General features: G+C 40.2%; 1 protein-coding gene across 12 annotated transcripts in view; it reads left to right on the forward strand.

The window, feature by feature from the left end:
- LPP (LIM domain containing preferred translocation partner in lipoma) overlaps nt 1-22305 on the forward strand; it is a 679749-nt gene that overhangs the window by 555902 nt on the left and 101542 nt on the right. For all 12 annotated transcript variants that reach the window (XM_086674971.1, XM_086674973.1, XM_086674968.1 and 9 more), the window contains one exon: nt 9960-10129. In XM_086674971.1, coding sequence (XP_086531097.1) covers nt 9960-10129 — 170 coding nt within the window. The remainder of the gene's footprint in view (nt 1-9959; nt 10130-22305) is intronic.

The following is a 22305-nucleotide window of genomic DNA, read 5'->3' on the forward strand; positions in this document are numbered from 1 at the left end:
CCAAAGCTGGGGTGTGGTGTCAGGTGAGAATATCGCCCACCTCCGGGTTCAGCACTATGTGTGTATGTAATGTGGGCCAGGTGAAAGACCACTCGACTTGGGGCCTGATGAACCAAGTCTCAATTCCAGCTTTTCTGTCTCAGTCTTACACAAGACTATTCTCCTAGGTTCACTCATTTGCTAACAAAGGATAGGTGCCTTAGATAGCTTTTGGTTATTGTGAGGTAAGCTTCAAACAACATCATGTAAATGATGACATTTCATGTGAACCTGAAGGATTATCTCAATCTTGATATGTCAGAAATTTAAAAGTAATGCTAGTCATAACTTCCATTTTTCTCTTTTTGGAAGCATCAGGTGAGAAAGCACGTTTAATATTGTAAAGTGCTATATAAGTGTAAGGAGTGCTTGGTAACATCATAAGAAGATGATCATGGCTATTTGGAGGCATTGAAATACAATAGCTTTAGCAGGGAGCCTGGGTGGCTCAGTCGGTTAACCGTACTACTCTTGATTTCAACTCAGGTCATGATTTTGGGGTCATGAGATTGAGCCCTGCATTGGGCTCCAGGCTCTACAGTGACAGCACAGAGCCATCTTGGGATTCTCTGTCTCCCTCTGTCTCTGCCCCTCCACGCCCTCTCTCCGTCAAAATAAAAAAACTTACAAAAAAAAGAAAGAAAGGAAGGAAGAAATACAGTAGCTTTAGAAGCACCCTCGTGAGTTACTCAGGGTTAAGTTTGTTCTTAAAGAACCAAAATAAATTTGGAGATTTCCTACCACAGAAACTATGAGTAGCTGGGCAAATTAAAGCATTTTCAGCTTGGAATGGAGCTTAAGGGAAATACAGATTCCCATGAGAGATACCATGAAGCAGATTCCAAACATAAATCAAAAATAATCGTTGCAATAGCAGTTGTAACTGTACTAGTAAATATTGATTTTTATTTCTGTTAACGGGTCAATCATGAAATTAATTTTAAATGTAGGAAAATAGATTAAGAATTCAGAAGGTGAGTATGAAAATATCCATGTGTAAAAATTAAGTTGAAGAGAAATCTTGACTTTAGTCAAAATAGATGGTGATATTCCTGTCAGGGATGTTGTAAGGTTTATACGAGCTTCCTGCCAGGCCGGATGTTTTTAGGAATCTTAGAATTCTAAAGCAATAAGCCAGGTTAGGGGATAGGTTAAGCGGGCTCCAAAGCCAGACTGCCTGGGCCCCTATCCCAGCTTCAATATTTAACTGCATGGCCTCGGGCAAGTGACTTAATCTCTTTAGGCTGCCATTTCTTCAGCTATGATGCAGACGATGATAGGACCTACACTATCAGGCTGGTGGAAGGATTACCTGAGATAATACATCTAAATGCTTAAAACAATGCTTGGCAAACACTAAGTCCTGCATAAATATTGACTGTTGTCATCACTCTGGGGTCCATATATTTTTGCAGGATTAGGGTTGAATTTCTAGCACTAAATTCTATAAGTAACGTTTTGGTGAATATAAATCTTATATAACTGCCTCACAGATGCAGCTGCCTCTATAACCCCCATATTGACTGTCCTCTTTAAAAGTAGGCCCAGGGGCACCTGGGTGGCTCAGTCGGTTAAGTGTCCAACTCTTGGTTTCAACTCAGGTCATGATCTCATGGTTCATGAGTTTGAGCCCCGCATTGGGCTCTGTGCTGACAGCTCAGAGCCTTCTTGGGATTCTCTCTCTCTCTCTCTCTCTCTCAAAATAAATAAATAAACTTAAAAAATATATAAGTGGGTCCAGAGTGCATATCTCTGTGCTTTTAGTTGCAATAAGCTCTCTATTTGAAGTTGTGCATACTATACCTCCTATAGTTGGAGGGAGAAGGAATAGAGCCTGTACAAGGCCCTTTGTGGCTGTTGTTGAACTTCATGGCCAGATAGTGAAGGCAATCATCACCATCTTCTTTTTACAGAGGCTGAGAAAACGTTACCACTGTGCCACACTTAGCACAGAATAGAGACTTCATAAGTGCATTTATTGAGGGGCTGACAGAACGGCTGGACAGTGGACTCAACTGAAACCACCTGATCCTTGAGGGGGTCTGATTATTGCTGATTGTGAAAACAAGTGCCCTCAGGCTCTGGAAATTTAAGAAATGTGTTCAGGTTCCCATAGCTAGTGAGTAACAAAGGCAAGACTCGCAGACCTGTCTGGTTTCCTTTACATCTTTATATAGAACTTTGTTCAAGGGCGCCATGTATTACATTCAAAACTGCAAAGCAGTGTTTTTTGTTTTGCTTTTGTTGCTATCTGGCTTTTGCTTTTATTTGAGCTACTTTTCCTGAGAATGGAAGTTGCCAGAAAGTGATTGTCCTGACGTTCACCGTGCATATATATGTTACTTAGTTCAGTGGAGGTTGGGACCAGGGTGCATCGTGTCCAGCTCATTGCCTCTGTCAACACAACTAAGTGCAACTTATTAGGATGTAATCTCTGTGGGACCAGGGCTTTGGCCCTGTCATCGCTTTGTAAGAATTCTCTAGGACAAACTACACTGTGGAGCACATTGACATGCAGCTCCTTGTAGATCAATGGTTCTCAAACCCACTGCACATTAGCATTGTTATTTCAGGGCCCCACACCAGACCAAAGAAGTCAGAATCTCGGGAAGTGAAGCATGGATATCAGTATTTTTTTTTTTTTTAATCTTTCCTGGTGGGAATCCAGAGTTTGAGTTTCAGTACTTTCAAATCTTCTCTGAAGGACCGCCACCTAGTATAGGTGCCTACCTGCCTACCTCTAGCAGACACTGACCACACCCATGATTTGGGAGTTGGAGAAGTGATATCGTATCAGCTCTTCTTTCCCCGGGCGTGGGAAAGGCCCACACTCCTACCCAACGCTGAAGACATCCATAGTTGAGTTCTGGGTGAATAATAAACTTTACTCATAGAAAAACACATGCTCATTAAGAAGATGGACTGGGGGCGCCTGGGTGGCTCAGTCGGTTGAGCGTCCGACTTAGGCTCAGGTCATGATCTTGCAGTCCGTGAGTTTGAGCCTTGTGTCAGGCTCTGTGCTGGCAGCTCAGAGCCCGGAGCCTGGTTCGGATTCTGTGTCTCCCTCTCTCTGCTCCTCCCCTGTTTATGCTCTCTCTCTCTCTCTCTCTCTCTCTCTCTCTCTCTCTCTCTCTGTCTCTCAAAAATAAATAAATGTTTAAAAAGAAAGAAAGAGAGAAGATGGACTGTAGATGTCTGCCCTGCTTCCTATCTCAGCCCACCTCCTTCTGCCTCTGAGACCTTGGCCAAGTGACTTCACCTCAGATGTCTTGCCTATCAAATAAAAATAGGTAATCATTATAGTGCTATGAAAGAATGTATGTGGAGTGCTTAGGACAGTGCCTGGCATCGAGAAAAAAACACAGTAATTTTCTTTTATAGTTTTGTTATGCTTCTTCACAATGCAGCATAGTTAAGTCAGCGGAACATGTTTACTTTTGCAACCCCATGTGGGACTCCCCCGCCCAAACCACCCCCTTACCTGAAGGTCCAGCCTAAGCAAATATGTATCTATAAATGAATCACCTCATGGCTTAGCCTTCCTTTCATCAGTAGGATTCAGCCTTTACTCTGTCTTCTCAGGTTTGGGGCCCAGGCCTTTATTCGCCTGCTCCTGTACTGTTCTCTCTGACAATTTGGGGTTTTTTTTGTTTGTTTGGTTGGTTGGTTGGTTATTTTTACTCAACCTCTTATTTTATACTAAGATGTTCCTTACTTTGTCTCTCTCGGAAGACTTCCTCTGTCTACCACTGGTCTAGTGCTGTAGCGGCCGCTGCTCTTTTGCCTGCTGTGTGCGTGCCCACGTGTGCGTGAGAGAGAATGCAAGCACCTGCATATAGGGGAGAGAGAGACAGAGAGGAACTGCCATCTGCCACTTCCTCCCTCCCACCCGAGTGCCCAGTGAATCTGCAAGCATCTCAGCAAGGATCACCTGAGCAACAACATGATGAAATAGTACAATACGATTGTATACACACAGGCAGGGCGACAAAACTGCAGTCCTGCAGTCCGGCTTTTAAGACCCGATAAGGATTCCATTATTCCCACAACTAAATGGCACTCACCATAGGAGACTGAATATCGCCACGTTATTTAAAGGCAGAGTCCAAGAAAGTAGGAAAAGACTGAATGTGGTGTACGATGTGCTATGTAACATCACACCTTAAATGGTGACCAGTTGACATTCTTGATAGACTCTGTAGTGTCTAAGGCCATACAGCAGCACCGTGTGATACATTCATTTACGACACAAAATGAGACTTCTGTAGGAGTGCTTCTAATTAATATAAGTGAACTTCTTTCCCTGGCTTCCATTCTGGCAAGATATGAGAACATGTAGCTGATTCTGTTCATGTATGTTATCAGTGACTAGAAAGCCATTGAGAAGTCTTCCAAGGAACACATAAAGAGATAGCATTAGAGTGATAACTCATTGGTGGAAAGCAGACCTTTTCAGCCAACTTATGAACAGTCTGTACCTGAATGGGTTTGAATGCATATTAAACAAGCCTATTTGGGCAATGCTCAGCCACTGTTATCCTGATGAGCAGTACAGAAATAGGTACCCCTTGGAACAGTGGCTCAACTTGGCTGAACATTAGAATTACCAGGAGCGCTTTTAAACTTCCAATCCTAGGACATCCCACTTCAGAGCAATGGAATCAGAATCTCTGGAGCTGGAACCCAGTAATCCGTCCTTTTTTTTATGTTCCCCAGAGTATCCAGCATCTTGGCAATGTTGAAAATCACTGTCCTACGACTGAAGTAGTTTAAAAAGCAGGGTGTCTATTATTACATGCATTAATGCTACAGGATTCTATAGAATAAAAGCTTTGGTGATTAGAAAATGCCGTCATTCTAGTACCTTCAGTGAATGTCAGATGGACCTGTCATATAAAGAATGCAAGCTTATTCTATTATCTTTTTCTACCTTCAGCAGAAGATAATTTCTGACTCGGCTTAATGGAGTATCTGCTTTAGAAAGATAACTCCAGTGGCCATATGTAGGATAAATTGGAACAATCTTTTTGTTTCTAGGAATACTTTACCATGACTTCATTACCCTGATATAACCCTATTGATTCAACTTTTCAAACAGGATTTTGTTCAGAATATTTTGAAGAAAGTGCGTAATGAGAAGCCTGATATGCGATCAGCATATAGGGTTTCAATTCATTGTGATTCTTAAAAAGAGAATATTACGTTTGCTTGTGCCTAAAATTTCTATTAAAACTCAGATAGCAAGGGAGACATGAAGATAAATGTGACCTAGCTTGATGTCTGCATACATTTTCTAGTTTACTTTTGATGGTGAATAATGCAGAAGTTTGAAAGTATCACCAACTTTTAAGATGGCTATGGACATTTTTGATCCTACCCCCAAAACAAGCAGGACTTGGAAAAGGGGGCCTGTGGCCTCTTATAGTAATGGTGCCAAAATCACAGGAAAAACATTTTCAAATAAAATTTTTTTTCACATTATAAAGGAAATATATTCACGTTACCAAAAGAGAAAACTGGAACCAATAAATATGAAAACCTGTGTCCCACTAATCTACCTCCCTTGCTTACCCTGTTGATCTACCTGTAATATCCCTCTCCACCCGTGCCCTTCCTAAAAATGACTTGTTTGAATTCTGCATAACCTTCCAGGTTTAGCTCAATACTAAGACTTCCATAAAGCCCTTCCATTTATAAGAGGAAGTGAATCAGAGATACTGGTGTAGTCAGGAAGCCATTGCAATGGCCCATGAATGATAATGGAGCCTGATTTAGGTAGTAGGCATGTTGCAGATAGAAGCCTTTCGGAGACACTCCAGAGGTTGCTATAGTTAGCAAAGGGGACTGGGGGAAGGGGTGAGAAGAACCCATAATGGGTTCCACAGCAGATATGAAGCGATATACCTAGCAAGCAATAATACATAACCAAGCTTTAGAAACCAGTTCTTTTCATTTATTTATTGTTGGATCTAGGCATCTTAATTCACTGTCAGAATTCTCCTCAGACGGTCTGACCCTCTGTCATTGGTTTTTTTTAAATTACTGTGCTAAGCTTTGCCAACCAGCTCCTCATACCAGCCCTGGGTCTGAACTTGAGCTTCCTACTGGCCCCTAATCAAACTCTGTTTCCTTCATGCTCTGATGCCTTCAAGTCTGGTACCATTCCCCCTGGTTTTTCTCATTTAAAAGTGCTGAATACTTGTCCAGAAGATGGGCATTCAGATTGTGGTGTGCATTTTAATGATGTGTAGTATAAGCCCCTCTAGGGGCAAGGATGAACCATGCTTGAGTGACTTTCTTTCCATTGTGAGTGCTTCCCGAAAAGGCATAGTTTGTAAATTCTGTTAATGTGAAAAGGGAACATTCGGGCACCTTTTCTGTCCTGCTGATGTGTAGGGCTATTTTTGTTTTTTGTTCTTAGCTCTTTTTTCTGGGCTTGTGATTCTAAAGGTGCCAGACTGACTGCCCTCGAGCCCGTGTCCCCGATTTCTCCCAAGAATAGGAAAAATATGGGAGGCAGCAGAGCTGGTCATGTCTGGGTTCAGCGTATTAGCTTGACCCACTCTGGAAGAATATCCTCCAAAATACAAAGGAGAAGATTGTTCCTTATGAATCCAGCCCATCTGCTTTCATAGCTGAGAAGACAAACCCTTGTTGTGCCAGCACCAAGCCACTGCAGACGTGTGGGATCCAGTCAAGTCCAGCCACTCATTCCCTTTGGAAATACTAAAATGTTTTTCTCTCTCCCCTCTCCACCTGTCACAATTTCATCCTCGAGTTGGGCTCAAATGCATCTTTTCCCACAGAACCCTTCCTAAGTCCCCTATCACATATGATTTTCCTTCCACACCTCCACAGCACTTTCTCCTCTGGCACTTGGCACCTTTTTTTTTCATGTGATTGTACTGACCAAGTACAAGAAAGGCACTGACCAAGTCTACTCCATTTCCGTTTATCACAGAAAAGCAGAATATGGTACTTTGCAAGAGTAGATACCTGAGGAATGTTTGTTGAACAGAATGAAAATTGCAAAGATTTTCTGTTCAGCCTGACGTTTAGGGGTCTGCCCTGATCTTTCTCTCTAATCGGTGATTGAGATTCTCTCCCAGAGCCTCGGGGATAGCTAGCAAACTCTCCATAAGCTGTGTAGAGTGAGCTCTTGGGTTCCAGAGATTATGCTGTGGATCAGCTGTAGTTTAGATCACAATCGCTGTCTCCAGCTGCTTCATAGACCACCATGACATTTAGCCAGAATTCTTTTTGTTTCCCCAAGTGTGGTCCACACATCACTGTGTAGTCCCTGGTGGACTGTCAAGTAACCCAGTTTAAGGTCTAGGAAGGAAAAGAGTAATAAAAAATAATAATTCTGTTGACCTGAATTTAACAGATCTGAAATGTAAAATTACAGTTTTCACAGGTATCCAATCCACTGTTAATAATCATCACATTCTTAAAAGATTGCACATATATCACAAAACCTCTGTTGACTGGTGTTGTTTGACCAGTATTCACCAACAGTGCCATTCAGCTCAGAGTATTTTCATGTCATTAGTATGTTTTTTTTTTTTCCTGCTGATGCTAAACCTATATTTTTCATTATCACTATTGTATTGCATTGTTTCTTTAGTTCGCCAGAATACATCAGTGATTTCAATATGATTCAATGAAGGCGGGAAAAATAGTAATAACGATAATACCATAAATACCACTTCAGATTAATATTAAAAATGTAAATTTTTGTGAACAAGGATTCCAATATAAATATTGGAAGCGAATCTGTATGTTGTGAAACAGATATGATGGGTTTGCCCAAGCAGTTGAAAAAGAAAAGTTTGAATACTAAACTATGCTAATGACTCCTTAAACATTAGACTTTATGAACTGATCCATTTGCCTATAATCCCAGTGTGTTTTCTGTAAAGAAATATCAGATAGTGGCATGAAACTCTAATTTTAGCATCAAGTTGAGACGTAGCACAGTGAACTATTTAGTAAACCAATTAAGCCGGGTTTCTTTACTGAATAATCACAAAACAAGAGCCATATGCAATAACCTAATTTTGTTACTAAAGGCAATTAAGTTCCAAATTTTGAAGGCACTTTTCTAAGGTTATCTATCTCATAATAAAAACAGGTACAAGTTGACTCTTGGGCAGAAGTTTATAAAACAACCACAAGGTTTATTACAAAAGTTTTTATCCAATGTCAAGAATATGATATCAGGACTTTATAGTATCAGCTACCGTAGTGGCAGTCAGTTTCCAAGAGTTTAACTCTTTTTCCAGTACTTGATATTTCTTATCGCTCCAGGAGAAAATGGACTGTCATTTGGGTTATATTTTAAAAATACATTGAAGTCCTGCAACAGGATGTATAGAAATATTTTCCAGTGCCAATGCAACCAGAGAGGATTAGAAATATATTTGGCTCTTTCCTCCCAAGTTGAAACATTTAGCCCTCCCGTTTTTAGGTGTGAAATGGTTGTCAATCCAGTGGATGGAGTGCTGAAAGCAGTCTTCATGAGAAATCTCTCCGTCATGTCAGCTCTGTGTTCAATCCCGATGCACACAACGAAACAGAGGCAGAACAGCATCGTGGTTAAAACCATGGATGCTGGAGCTAGACTCCTTGGATTCGAATTTCATTGACCATCTTTGTGACTCAGTTTCCTCACCTGTACAATAGGGAGAGCAACAGACCTATGACATAGGTGGTTGTGACTATGAAATGAGCTTAACATGTATATAAAGCACCTTGAAAATGCCTGACACGTGGGAAACACTGGGTTTGCTTACAGCTTATGTGTCAAAGCCCGCAGCGCAGATTCTTGCTGACATTCCCAGCGACCTGTAATTATTTGTAAAGACTTTTTACTTATCGAAATAAAGACTAAGAAAGAAAACTGGATGTGGATCTGACCTCTGGCTCAAGATTCCCATGACGGAACCAGATAGAGATACAGATTGCAACCAGCACAGGGCTTCACGCTGACATAAATATTTGTCTTCTGTAATGTTTTATTGTTCCTATTTAAAACAATGATTTTTTTAAAACCGAAATCTGATGTCCATATGTGGTCCACATGCCCCATAAATCAGTTTAAGAATGCTGAAAGTTTACAGAATGCTGGGCTGGACAGGGACAACCAGGGCCTTCGGGACTCAAACCCCGACAAGTATGTGGAATCTGTTACAGGTTTTAGGGGCGTTCAAAGTATGATCACACTTGGAGGCAATACTAACTGGATTGTAATAACTTAAAGGGTGTCAAGTGTAGTGGGAGACTTGCTTAATGAGGCCCTAGAAGACAGAACTGGGACTACCGGGTAGCAGTGAGCATGAGGAAGCAGTCTGTCTCAGTATGAGAAAGAACTTTCCAGCAGTCAGAGCTGTCGGGAAATAAAAGGGACTCCCTTTTGATCTGTCATTGAGGGCTGGATGCAGAGAGATTTTACAACCTGGGCTTTTGTGAAAGGAGGCGCAGTTTGAGTTTGGACCCAGTCCCCTCACAGTCTAACTGGACACGTAGACTCTCTAAGCAGGAAGACTTTCCTAGGCTGTGCCTTCCACTGCTGCTATGCTGAGTCATGTTCTTCCTAGACTTGTGTGTGAGACTGGAGGCACAGCCCTGGCCTCGACATTCGGAGACCTGAGTTCTACTCTGTCACGTTCTGTAGGTCCTTGAGCTGTGTAAATGAGCTTTTCAAATGCTTCGTGTAAAATCTCCATCATGGCGGCCTCACAGAGGTGAGTCCTGGCTATATTGGTGATCTCACGCCTGGTGGTGGCGGTGGTGGGGGTGTCAGCCCTCTTGCTGCCGCTGCCACTGTGAACCTGCTGTCTCCTCCATGTTGGCTTCTTCAGAAGGACTGAAGGTGTTCCTTGGTGTGCTCTTAGCAGTCAATCCCTTCTTTCTTTCAGGCCGCTGTGCTCGCTGTGGGGAAAATGTAGTTGGGGAAGGGACAGGATGCACCGCCATGGATCAGGTCTTCCACGTGGATTGTTTTACCTGCATCATCTGCAACAACAAGCTCCGAGGACAGCCCTTCTATGCCGTGGAGAAGAAAGCCTACTGTGAGCCCTGCTACATTGTAAGTTCAGACTCCCTCTGCCGCGCCTCCTGTGCTTTGCAAAGATGCCTTCTTTGGCAGAATGCCAGTCACTCCAGATAGAATGTAGTCATCGGATCTTTATTTCTCCACAGATTTCAAAGTGTGTATGTGTGTGTGTGTGTGTGTGTGTGTGTGTGTGTGTGTGTAAATTGGCAGACCTTAACTTTTTCTAACTGTTCCCTGTTCGCATGAGGTCAGAAAGGCATGAGGAGGGTCCATCAGTGGTCTGCTGGATCATCACCTTGTGGCTTTCAAGCACGTATGTACAAGCTCTCACATCACCCCCTGAACATCAGAAGGTTTCCCATAGTCATACCTCTTCTTATTAGGTCTCACCTTGCATTTGAATTTGCCAGTATTGGTAAAGAAACAACGCAGGGCCTCTGGACTTGTCCGTGCTCTTTCAAACTCCTGGCCCCTTTGAATCACTTCTTACCCACTCAAACATTTTCTTACCACCATGCCCAGCAAGTTTTCAATGATGCAAAGAAATAAACCCTTCATTATAGAAGGAAATGAATTTCCCCTAAAGGAAAATGAATAGTAATACTGACTGAGGTAATAATTGGGTTTTTTTTTTAAAGAACACAACAACTATACTTTAATTACATAAGTAAGTGGCTAAAAAGTACTCACACTCTTTTCAGTTTTTACCAGGCTACTTAAGAACACACATTAAGCTACATACACATCAGAAGATAGATCAATGTGATGAATGAACATACACTTTTTAAAAATATAAAATGCATTTCTTTGCTATCTATCTGCGTACTTTTAATCTGTTTAGCACTTGTTAGTGGGAAAAGTAGTGCATTTTTGCAAACCCACAAAAGAAGCATGGCTTCACCACGGTGTCGGGGCGTTTTTACGTAAAAGAACCTTGGGTGCAAGGTCCTAGGAGTTATACATAGCCTTGCAGATCCCCAAGGTTCAAGTTCATCGCAAAGTTCCTGGTCTCATTGGTATCTATCTTCCTGTGACCCGACGGCTCTAACTCATTGCAGCCCTCAAGTCTCTGTAGCACAGATCTGAAAGTTTGTTAAGATTAAGATCTAGAGGGATTCAGTATAGTTTGTGCATCTCTTAGGTTCAATTTTATTCCATTTTCCTCCCTAAAGGCAATTTAACTTAAACATAGATAGCCTCATAATAGTACTACACAATGCTGGAGCTGGGAAGAAAAAAAAAAAAAGGTCATTTGTCTAACTCCTCATTTTAGAAGTGAGAATACAGAAACACAGAGAGGAGGAAAATGACTTCTTCTGTTCAATCCTTGGTGTCAGACCTGGGGCTATATTCAGTTTTTCACACCCCTGGTCCCATAGTCTTTGCTGACAGTACACATTTTTAGCTTGTTTGGAACATAAACACGAATACCATAGTGTCCTGTTGATCTCAGGGAGCAATTACATATGAGCTTAAAGCTCATCGAACCAAAGCTTACCTCCTTAAGAAATAAGAATATTCAGGGACGCCTGGGTGGCTCAGTCGGTTAAACGTCCGGCTTCAGCTCAGGTCATGATCTCGTGGTCCGTGAGTTCGAGCCCCGCGTCGGGCTCTGTGCTGACAGCTCAGAGCCTGGAGCCTGTTTCGGATTCTGTGTCTCCCTCTCTCTCTGACCCTCCCCCATTCGTGCTCTGTCTCTCTCTGTCTCAAACATAAATAAATGTTTAAAAAAAAAAAGAAATAAGAATATTCAGGATGCCTGGGTGGCTCAGTCGGTTAGGCGTCCGACTTCGACTCAGGTCATGATCTTTCAGTTTGTGAGTTGGAGCCCCGCGTCGGGCTCTGTGCTGACAGCTCAGAGCCTGGAGCCTGCTTCAGATTCTGCATTTTCCCTTCTCTCTGTCTTTCTCATGCTCACCCTCTGTATCTCAATAAAAATAAACGTTAAAAAATCTCAAAAGAAATGAGAATACTTCAAATATCAACCTTTGAAATCTTTACTGAAAAGAGAAAATTACAGAACTCCCTGTCTTTTGTAAGCAGACTGCATGGGCTGTCATTCACAATGACTTAGGACCACCACATGAAATTCTTTACTGCAGCGAGCTCTGTGATAATGATGCCAGCAGAGCTTCTGGAAGCACGTATGGCTTTGTCCTTATATGAAGTGACTGCTGTGTTTTTCTGTAGCTCTTGTCTCTATTTTCTGTCCTTTGTTCGGACTGCATGGTTGATTCTTGCTACCATTCACGGGGCTGCGGTGACAGCCTCCTTCATTTTTTCCTGTGTCTCTTAGAGCTAGGAACCCTGAGAAGTGTTGGGAAACAGGATAACAGGTATGAAGAACATGGCTTGAATCTGATGTCATCACTTCATGCTTAGTCTCCTCCAGAAAGTTACTGGATCTTTCTAAGCATCAGTTTCCTCCACAGTGTAATAGGGATGATTGCAGGATTCTCCCAAAGGCCTGTGAGGATGAAATGGGGCAATCCTGTAAAGCACCCTGGGCCTGCCCAGGGAATGGTAATGGAATGAATGTTATTCTGAGATTAATTTTGGCAAGATTTCTGGCATATGTGGTTTTTCTGAATATAAGGACCTTCCAAGGGCTGTGAAATTCTTTGGGCTTTAGGAAATTGTTTTAACCCCTCAGGCACACCCCTGCCCCATTTTAAAATGCATTTCTTGCCCTCCTGGTTGAGTAATAAGACTAAAAAAGTGTAATCTGACTCAATTATGGGTTTGTACAGCCCGTGGGCTCAGGTTTCGATCTCTATGCCAGGCATAGGAGCTCAGTGATTCTTCAGGAGGGAGTTTCTTTTACTTTGGGTCCCTGTTACTAGACCGAGCTTATGACAAGGTAGAGTATCTGGGAGATATTTAATCACATCCTTGAAAAGTGGGGTGGACTCAAACAATGGAAATTCTTACCATCCCTTTTGACTTTCCCTCCCTCATAAGAAACGTTAATCAAGATTTTTCCTTATGAGACCTATCCATGGTGACTCCAAAATGCAACTTAATTCTTGTCAGAATTCAGTTAAGCTTTATTCAGAGGCCCTTGTTCCATATTGATTTCAGAGTTTAGCACGGACCTCAAGCTCTCGGATGGATGTTCTAGCATTGTAATTTCTTTGGAACTTTTCGTAAATCCAATAAGCTGCCACACCAGAAAAGTAAAGAGCTTTCTTTTGGCGGGGGGGGGGGGGGGGGGATCGGGGAAGCTCAGGGTATAAAATGAAACAAGTTGGTGTTGAAGACAGAGTGTGTAGTAAGGAGGATCCTAGGGATGTGTGTATGTCTCTTGGAACTAAAGCCCTGGGAACAGGGCCAACTGCAGTGGCATTCAGTCAAACTGCCTCTCGTTCCCTTGTGGAAACTGATGTCTGAGAGACATCCTGTAGAAGGAAAGTGCAGAGAACCCAGGCTCTGGGCCTCAGTCAGTGTGGTGGCATTATTCAAGATCGTGATGTAGTTCATTATTTCTGTGCAAAGACCACCCACGTTCAATGTTCTGAGTCCAAGAAGGAGACCCATCTAGTATAAATTTAATTTATTCTTGCCTAAATTGATTATTAGTAATCAACTTAGATCATATTTAAATTAACCAATTACATAATTTAGAGGGAAAATACACCAGTTAGGTCTTCTTCATCTTTCCTTCACTGATTATTCATATTTTCCTGTTGTCTCTGGAATCTTTAATCCTTGCACATATACACATGTAATTAAACCAATTTGGTTCTGTAAGGTATTATAACTCTCGTTAATGATTTTTATACATGCTTTTGTGTTTTCTATTGATTGACTTAATTTAAATACGTATATGGCTTTCCATTGTTAATAATCTCTATTTTATAGCTTTTGTCTGTTTAATTTTACCTTATGTTTGCATACTACATTTTAAAGTTATTTGCCCCTAGAAAGGTATTGGGTATTCTCTGTTCTTTCAGTGTTGTAAATAACATGCCTATAAAGAGCTGAGTTAAGGTTTTTCATTATTTTACTTTGAATTTTTTCCTTAGCATAAATTCTTTGATTTTTGTGACCACATTTACTTTACAGCACTTTGGAGAACTTTTGCTTTCTTTAGAAACATTTCTAAATTTCTAAATTTCTTTAGAAACATTGTTCAAATTGACAGAACCATCAGCAATACGAAACCATATGTTAAACTATAACCTATCCAGGACTGAAGAGGTTTATTTATGTTTATTTTGAACCAATTAAATAAGTGCATTACGTAATTTAAGTTTGTATGTATTTGTATTTCCAAATCAATGAGATGCTTTTCTACTTTGGTGATCTCTTAACAGCTTAGTTTGGGGGCACCTGGGTGGTTCAGTTGGTTAAGTATCCAACTTTGGCTCAGGTGATGACCTCGCGGTTTGTGAGTTCGAGCCCCGCGTCGGGCTCTGTGCTAACAGCTCAGAGCCTGGAGCCTGCTTCAGATTTTGTGTCTCCCTCTCTCTCTGCCCCTTCCCTGCTCGTACTCTGTCTCTCTCTCAATAAATAATGTATACATATAAATATATGTATGGACATATACATACATATACATCTATTTTTAAAAAGCTTACTTTTGATTATTCTTATGGATTTGTATAAATGAACAGATTAAAATTGAGAGCACTAAACTTCCTTAGAAGTAAAGTCATATAACTAGAATATATTGCTTCTAGTTCTTGCTCTCTAGGTGAGACCTTGGGTAAGTCATTTAGTGTCTGAGTACTGGTATCATCATTTATGAAAGACAGATATTAACTTCTTCCCTATCTCCAAAGAGAAGGAATGAACACTTGTGATATTTTATACATTATGAAATTTTATACTGATATAAGGGTTTAATCCATTAATAACATTATTATCATCGCTTTTCCCCTTAGCATAATCTGATACAATTTAGAAATCCTCTATGTTGGGGGTAATTTCATAGCTGCAGTTGCTATGGAAATACTGAAATAAATAAATGTCATAGAAAGAATGGTGAGGACATATATGAGAAGAAGAGGTTCATGCTTTGCTTAAGATTTTTATGTTGGTATGAGTATGGGGGACAGCAGCCGTGCCTTCCACTTAAGTGTTCTTCTGTCCTGAATGAGACAGGTTTACCCACAAATATAGATTAACAAAAGAACTGCTGTGTTTTTAGCATGACCAAGGAGTCTGGGCTGGAGACACGGCACATCTGTGATTCTCAGATACTCAGCCTGTTTATGAAATGGCAGCCAAGGATCTTCTCCTAAACCAGGGCTCTTACTCAGAGTGGATCAAATCCAACTTCTGACTCTCTCAACAGTGGAAGTTGGTACAGACATTTTTATTAGTTAAAATCCAAGTAATTAAAAGACCTCAGGGAATAGGAGGCCAACTCCACGGGAGACTAAACATGGTAATGTTCCCGAATTTGACACATTAGTGACCAACACTGTAGCAGCCTTTTGCTCCCGTATGTCACTAAATGGCTACAGTTAAAACATTCGAACTTTTCAACTTACCTTAGGTGGTAGGTTTTGTACCTCTGCAGGAAGGTTGTCCTTTCATACGCTCAGTTCCTCCTAATAGTGTTTTAAAAGCAGTTATGGCTGGTGCTTTATGTGGATGTTGGGAAAGGAGCTGAGCGTTGGGACAAAAGCCAAAAAACCCACGTGAACTTCCCTTCCCTCTTCTCAATTGCCCACCCCTGCTCTTTCACCCCCAAGGAGGGTCCGTCTCTCTCCCTCACACCAAGTGCATGTGCACAGACACTTACTTTCTTCTTGATGTTTCTTCATTTTCCCTCAAGCAGTCTGCGAGAAAGGAAAAGCAAAAAACAACAACAACAACAACAAATGTTTCAAGAAAGAGGGACATCTGTCAATCTCTTAAGCGACTTCACCATGCTATCTACTGCTAATCATTCCTATTAGAACCTTGTGAAGTAGACAGCAGGGGCGGGGCGGGGGGGGGGTGGCAGGGAGGTGTTTATGGTGGCTTTGATATTTTCTAAGCAAAAGACAAACTAAGGCTAGGGACAGATCTTCTAACTTGCATTTGATGGCTAGGTCCATATTATCACCCAGAAACTAATATTCAACTTCCTGAAGATAGGAAGATAGTGACAGCCCTCTGTGATTAGAGCCTTCCATTTCTAACGTTTAAATTGATGACCACATAAATCATGCCTTCTAGCATTACAAAAGGGATGCTGAACTTCTACTGGCCAAAAAACCATAAGCCTCCGTCTTTTCTTGAGCATTACATGTGGCTTTCCCTGAAATGCCTCAGATTTTAAGGGAAAAACCTTTTTTTTTCTGGTTAAAAATAATAATAACTAACATTTGTTGAGTGCTTTAATTTTTAAAGAGCACTTTTATCTTATGTCACCTTCTAATGATCCTAGAAAATAGGTATGATTATTACTGCCTTCCTTTCCAGTAATAAGAAACCGAGTTTTAGGAAAAGTCAGCTTGCCCCATTCTGTAAAGTGTGAGTGTCAGATCCAAGACTTGACCTGGACTTTGATTCTCAGGACCAGCTCTTTTCATAGACCCAGCCAGTCATTGGAAATCTCATTTGTTACTACTAGGTTTCTTTTTTTGTAATTAATTTTTTTTCTCTATTACCTTTTTTTCATAATGTCAAGTTTAAAAAAAATACAGTGAACCTTCATTCTGAATTTTATAAAGTGGCTTTCACCTTACTTTTGGACATATTAGAGAAATATTGAACTCAAAATATTCTTTCTTATAGTAGTCACTCTTAAAAAAACAGCAACTATGTTTTTAAGTATTATATGCTCACTAAAGAAAAATTTTAAGATATGCATAACTCTCCCATTTAAATAATATAGCAGTTTAACACACCTTTTCTATTTCAGTATACCTGTATACAGGTATATAGTTACATTTATGGAAGTGTGGTTTCCATGTGCACACATACACATACAATGGGGTCATACCATCCTGTACTAATTAGTAACTTGCTTTTGTCATATCACAGTACATCAAATTTTGCCTTCTCCAAAAATAGTTTATTTTAAATATTCCATGGGCATTCAAAAAGAATATACATCGCCTACCTACTTTTTCTGAGAAAATGACTCAAAGAAAATATTCCACCAGACAAACAAATTAACTGAACTAAAGTGTCTGGGAAATCCAGGGTTAATAAAATGATGATAAGCAATGAACCAATACAACTGATAGTTAAAGAAAGAGGAAAATATGTAATAGAAAATTCAGGCTAAAAGAAAATAATATTAATCACCTACTAACTACAGTATTAATAACAGGTAAAGTATAATTCAGAACAAAACTATTACATAGGCCAAAGTACATTACTTTATTGATAAATGTCAAGTTCCAGAGGAACATGAGCCTTTCTTCATTTAATACCATTACATTGAAATATATAAGACAAAAATATTGATGAGATATGAGATGAAAATGGTTAAACCATACTCTTTATAAAACTTTAACACATTCCATGTAGTCTTGGACAAACCAATTATGGAAGTTGAATAATATGATTAACATGATTGATTTGGTCCATATAAGCAAAGAGATTATATCTTCTTTCCAAATCCCCATGGGAGATTTAAAAAAAGCACGCTCTCATAGTCTAAGAGGAACATATACAGTTCCTACTTTGGCTGGCAGAGTTCAGCAAGACAAGAAATGTATCAAAGGATAAAAAAATAAGCCCACTTGTGGGGTAAAGATTCCTTAGAAAGTAATGATGTTGATAATGCTGCACAACAACCAGAATGAGACCCAACCAGAGTTGAATTCCAAGTACAGCTAGGATCATTAATTGCAACATAAAAGGGCACATGTATATTAGTCTAAACACCTAGAAAAGGGCAACAAAGTCTAAAGGAAGAAAGGGATCATTAAAGTAAAGGCAGTTATTGATAAATTGAGAAATACTAGAATTTTTAGGTGCACAAGATGATTCTTTGAAAAGAAAAATAAGCATCCAGTGAAGATAGAGAAAAACAAAAATTATAGAAAATTAGGAATGAAAAAGAAGCTCTTAGTAGATGTACAGAAGACGTTTAAAAATTATTACACTTCAAACTTTATAGAAGAGACTGTGATCTGTGCACACCTAAAATGCAAAGGACAAAAACTTGAATAAGTCCATAAACATGGGTGGAATGCAGACCTGAGAAATTATCAGGAAATTTCACTGAAAGGACTTCTCAGATCTTTAAAGAACAAATGATTCCTGTAATAGTTCAATTTTCAGAGCTTAGTAAGAGAAGATAAGCTTCGCAAATCATTTTAGAAAGCCAGCCCCATCCTGATTAATAATACCTAAATGAGGTTGCCCCCAAAAGAAAAGTGTGCTAATCTTTCACCCATGCAAAAATGCTAAATGAAATATTAGCAGATTGAGTGCCACACAATGAAACATCCCAGGTAATTCCATGATTGCAATGTTATCCTTGTTTAAAACAAAAATGGTTGCAAGAACACAAAACAAGCCCTAAGTAAAATAGAAGAAAAAGGAAGATATGTGTTTAATAGGATAAAATAAACTGATGGTCAGATGTCTTCCCGGATCTTGCCAGGTATGCATAGTATGACTGCTATTATATTGTTTTTAACATTCTAGTCTTCATTACGGGTAATTGGGAAACAAAATCATATATATTCATATGTATACGTATACATACACACACTTACATACATACATATATGGTCATATATATATATTTTTTCTTCGTTTTACATATATATCAATTTATTATGTAATATTTCTAACAGATAAAGATGTAAAGCATAATATGATAAAATTTCATGTACCTTTATTCAGATTAACACATAAAACACTAGAAATTCCACTGAAATCCTTAGGTTCTTGTCCCTAATCACATTCCCCAAACTCTTGTACAGAGGTAATGACTATACTAACTTTGTTTATTATATCCATGCATTTCTTTCTATTTTCACTACTTATCTCTAAAAATATAGTGTCATTTATATATAGTATCTCTTAATTTTAAATGAATAGCATTTCTCAGACCTATTTTTGAGACTTTTTCACTCAAAATCATAAGACTATGACATGTCAGTATTTATAGATGATATAATTAGTCTAGAAAATCAGAGAAAATCTAAAGTTTTAAGATAATAAAAGTGTAGTTACCTGACAAAATAAAAATTATAAATTAGGTTCAGAAAATATAGCAGGAAAAAAAAAGGCCTTATGCAGAAGCAACAAAAACTACAAAATACCTAGGCAAGCTTTTGAAAGCATAAATGATCTAAGTGAAGCATGCCATGAAATTTTACAGGGATAATTAACTCATGAGCAAAATGATTTGGGGACTGAATATGCTTTGGAAAACACCTCTCGTTTTAACAGGCATTCATATTATCACCCTGTAATTATACAACAACGAGACTTGGGGTGGGGGGAAGAGTTACTGTGTCGTCCTTTGTTAAGGTTTTTATTTAGTCCTTTTCCCCAGATAGCCCCTAGCCCTTTGCTGATGAAGGTTACTGCTCACCATATCTCTGCAACCTGCAAGGCGGGCCTGGGTAAGAGTAGTGAGGCACAGGCTTGCAACCAGACTGCCCAGAACGAGCAAGAGGCTAGCTGAACATAATCTTTTTCTCTAGTTCCTACCCCAAACTGTATTTATTTCTGTTGTTATAGCATTAGAATGCTTTTTAAAGGCCAGAAGGAACTGTCGAAATTCAATAACGTCATTTTACAGCTGAGAAAACCTAAAGGCCAGGAAAGCTGGCTGATTGGCCTGAGGTTATATGGTTTATTAATGGCAGAGGCAGGAATAGAAACCATGAACCTTGATGATGCCTTCAAAGAACTGCTTTCTTTGGGACTGACATGAAGAGATTTAATCATATGTGGCTGCCGGCTCCAGAGAACCATCCCTAGAAAATGTTGGATTCCGTAAATTTTGGTTGGAGAGTGTAGAAGTAGGACAGGGTTTGCTTCAGCTCCAACCAAGATGGAGAGTCTCAGATTTCCAGGTTAAATGCCTCTGAAACTTTATGCTAGAACCTTCCCACTGCCCTAGTTTGTTTATTTTTAAATCAAGCATGAACTCACCACTCGGTGTTTGCCAGAGTTTGGATGAATGTCAGCATCAGGCCACTGTAATAATGGTTTAAGATTATTTAATCCTATTACTTGTACACTTCATTAGGCTGAGTGAATTGTTGGCAAGGGGTTCAGTAAACTTCCTACTTTAGAGATAAAAGGATGGAAAGAAAATAAGGAAAGAGTCTGTTCCTCATTTTCTTTCGTATGTATCGTTTGTCTCTTAAAGGATAAAGGAATGATAATTACCCAGATACAGCACATAATCTGTGTTTGTAGGGTCTTCTGAACTGCTCTGTACCCTCAAAAGAGAAAAATGTCTATAACCTTACATTTCCAATTAGAAGAAAAGGACTGGGACAGAGGAGTGTGTGTGTGTGTGTGTGTGTGTGTGTGTGTGTGTGCGCGCGCGCGCTTTAAAATCAATGTTAAAAATAAACATGAACATAAGTTCAAGAGTCCTAGGTAAGACATTCAGTCTTTCACTTAGCAGGCCTGGTATGAGGCAGCAAATGATTTTCAAGAAAAAACGTGCTATGGAAAGTCAGACCTTGTTTACACTCAGCTTGACCAGCTGCTATTCTGCATTCACCTCATTTATTTTCCCTTAAATTTCCCCACAAACAGAATGAAAGCAATATTTTTTACCCCAGTAGCTAACTAAAAGGTTCAGAGAGGCTGACAGGGCTGACCAAAAATGAAAGTGTGGGTGCTTTGAGCAATAAGTAACTGCACGGGGCCAGGACCCAGATTTCGTGCAAACAGAATCCCCAAAGGATTCTCATTAGTCAGCATTGCAGTCTATGGAATGTTACCTGCATGCTGGTGGTTGGAGAGCTCACAGGGTCTGATGGGCAGAGGCCAGTCATGAGACTCTAGAAGCTTGGTTTTCCAAAAATGTGTCAGAGGTCACCTGCTTTGGAATCACGCTCAAGTCCTCATTAAAAAAGTAAAGTTCTAGGAGCTCCTGGGTGACTCAGTCAGCTAAGCATCTGACTTCAGCTCAGGTCATGATCTCACAGTTTGTGGGTTCAAGCTCCACATCGGGCTCTGTGCTGACAGCTCAGAGCCTGGGGCCTGCTTCGGATTCTGTGTCTCCCTCTCTCTCTGCCCTTCCCCCACTCATGCTCTGTTTCTCTCTCTCTCTCAAAAATAAATAAACATTAAAAAAATAATTTAAAAAAGTAAAGTTCTGGGCCACTCCCCAGACTTTCTGCACAAGGAGCCAAGAAATGTGCATCTTTTACAAGCCTCTTGAGGGAGATTCTTATGTGTGCTCAGTTTTGAGATCCATGTGTCTGTGCTTGTAGCCCAACTCATCGAAGAAATAGTCCCAAAATACTTCGCCATCTCCCACCTCTCTCCTATGCATTTTCTTTAGCCACACTTGGCCAAATGGGACCATCTTCTCCTGGATATTGATATCTTAGGCTTCTCTGTGCCCCAGAGTTTCCCCGTCTCCATGGTTTGAAAATCTATGTCAACCAACCATAAAAAGCTTTCCTAGAACTTCCCCCAAATAGATGTGGCTTTTTCCTGTGCAATGCTTTTGTTTGTTCCTCGCTCCTGTGATTTAACTCTCTGCAATTGATATCAAAATAATTTGAGTTTTGACCTATTCTCTTACTGTTTGCAACCCTTAGAGAGGGTGGTATGCTGGGACGAGAGTGTTACATTTTATTCATCTTTTTTCCATGGTTGTTATCACAACAGGTGAGCTGTCCCTGCTAGGCTAGAAGGTACCTGGTTTCACTCTAGATCCCAGTGTCTCCGGAGAGGGTCTTTGCCTCTTTACCCTTTGGTGCACCTTGGATTTGAGACTCCCTGTGCGTATATGAAGCAGAGAGGAGAACTTGGCTCTGGGACCCTGTGAGCAGTCATTGCTGAAATGTAAATATAAAAGATTGAAGGGAAAGATGTGAGAGTAAAGCCAGCTGTCTAGCTTCCAGTTGTTGAATTATCATAAGAGCTAGCACTCAAGGTCAAACACACAGACCAGACTCCCAGATGAAAACGACCAGAGAGTTTGAATGGAGGTTCTCTTATGTTCACATGACTTTGAATGGGACATGGTAATTCCCTCCAGCCAGGGAAGCCAACCTCCAGCCAGGCTTACTTAAAAAAAAAAAATCTGCTTTCTGGTTCTCTCTTTT

Source organism: Puma concolor, chromosome C2, assembly GCF_028749965.1.
Source record: "Puma concolor isolate L17-30 chromosome C2, mPumCon1.1.hap2, whole genome shotgun sequence".
In the NCBI taxonomy this organism is placed as follows: domain Eukaryota; kingdom Metazoa; phylum Chordata; class Mammalia; order Carnivora; family Felidae; genus Puma; species Puma concolor.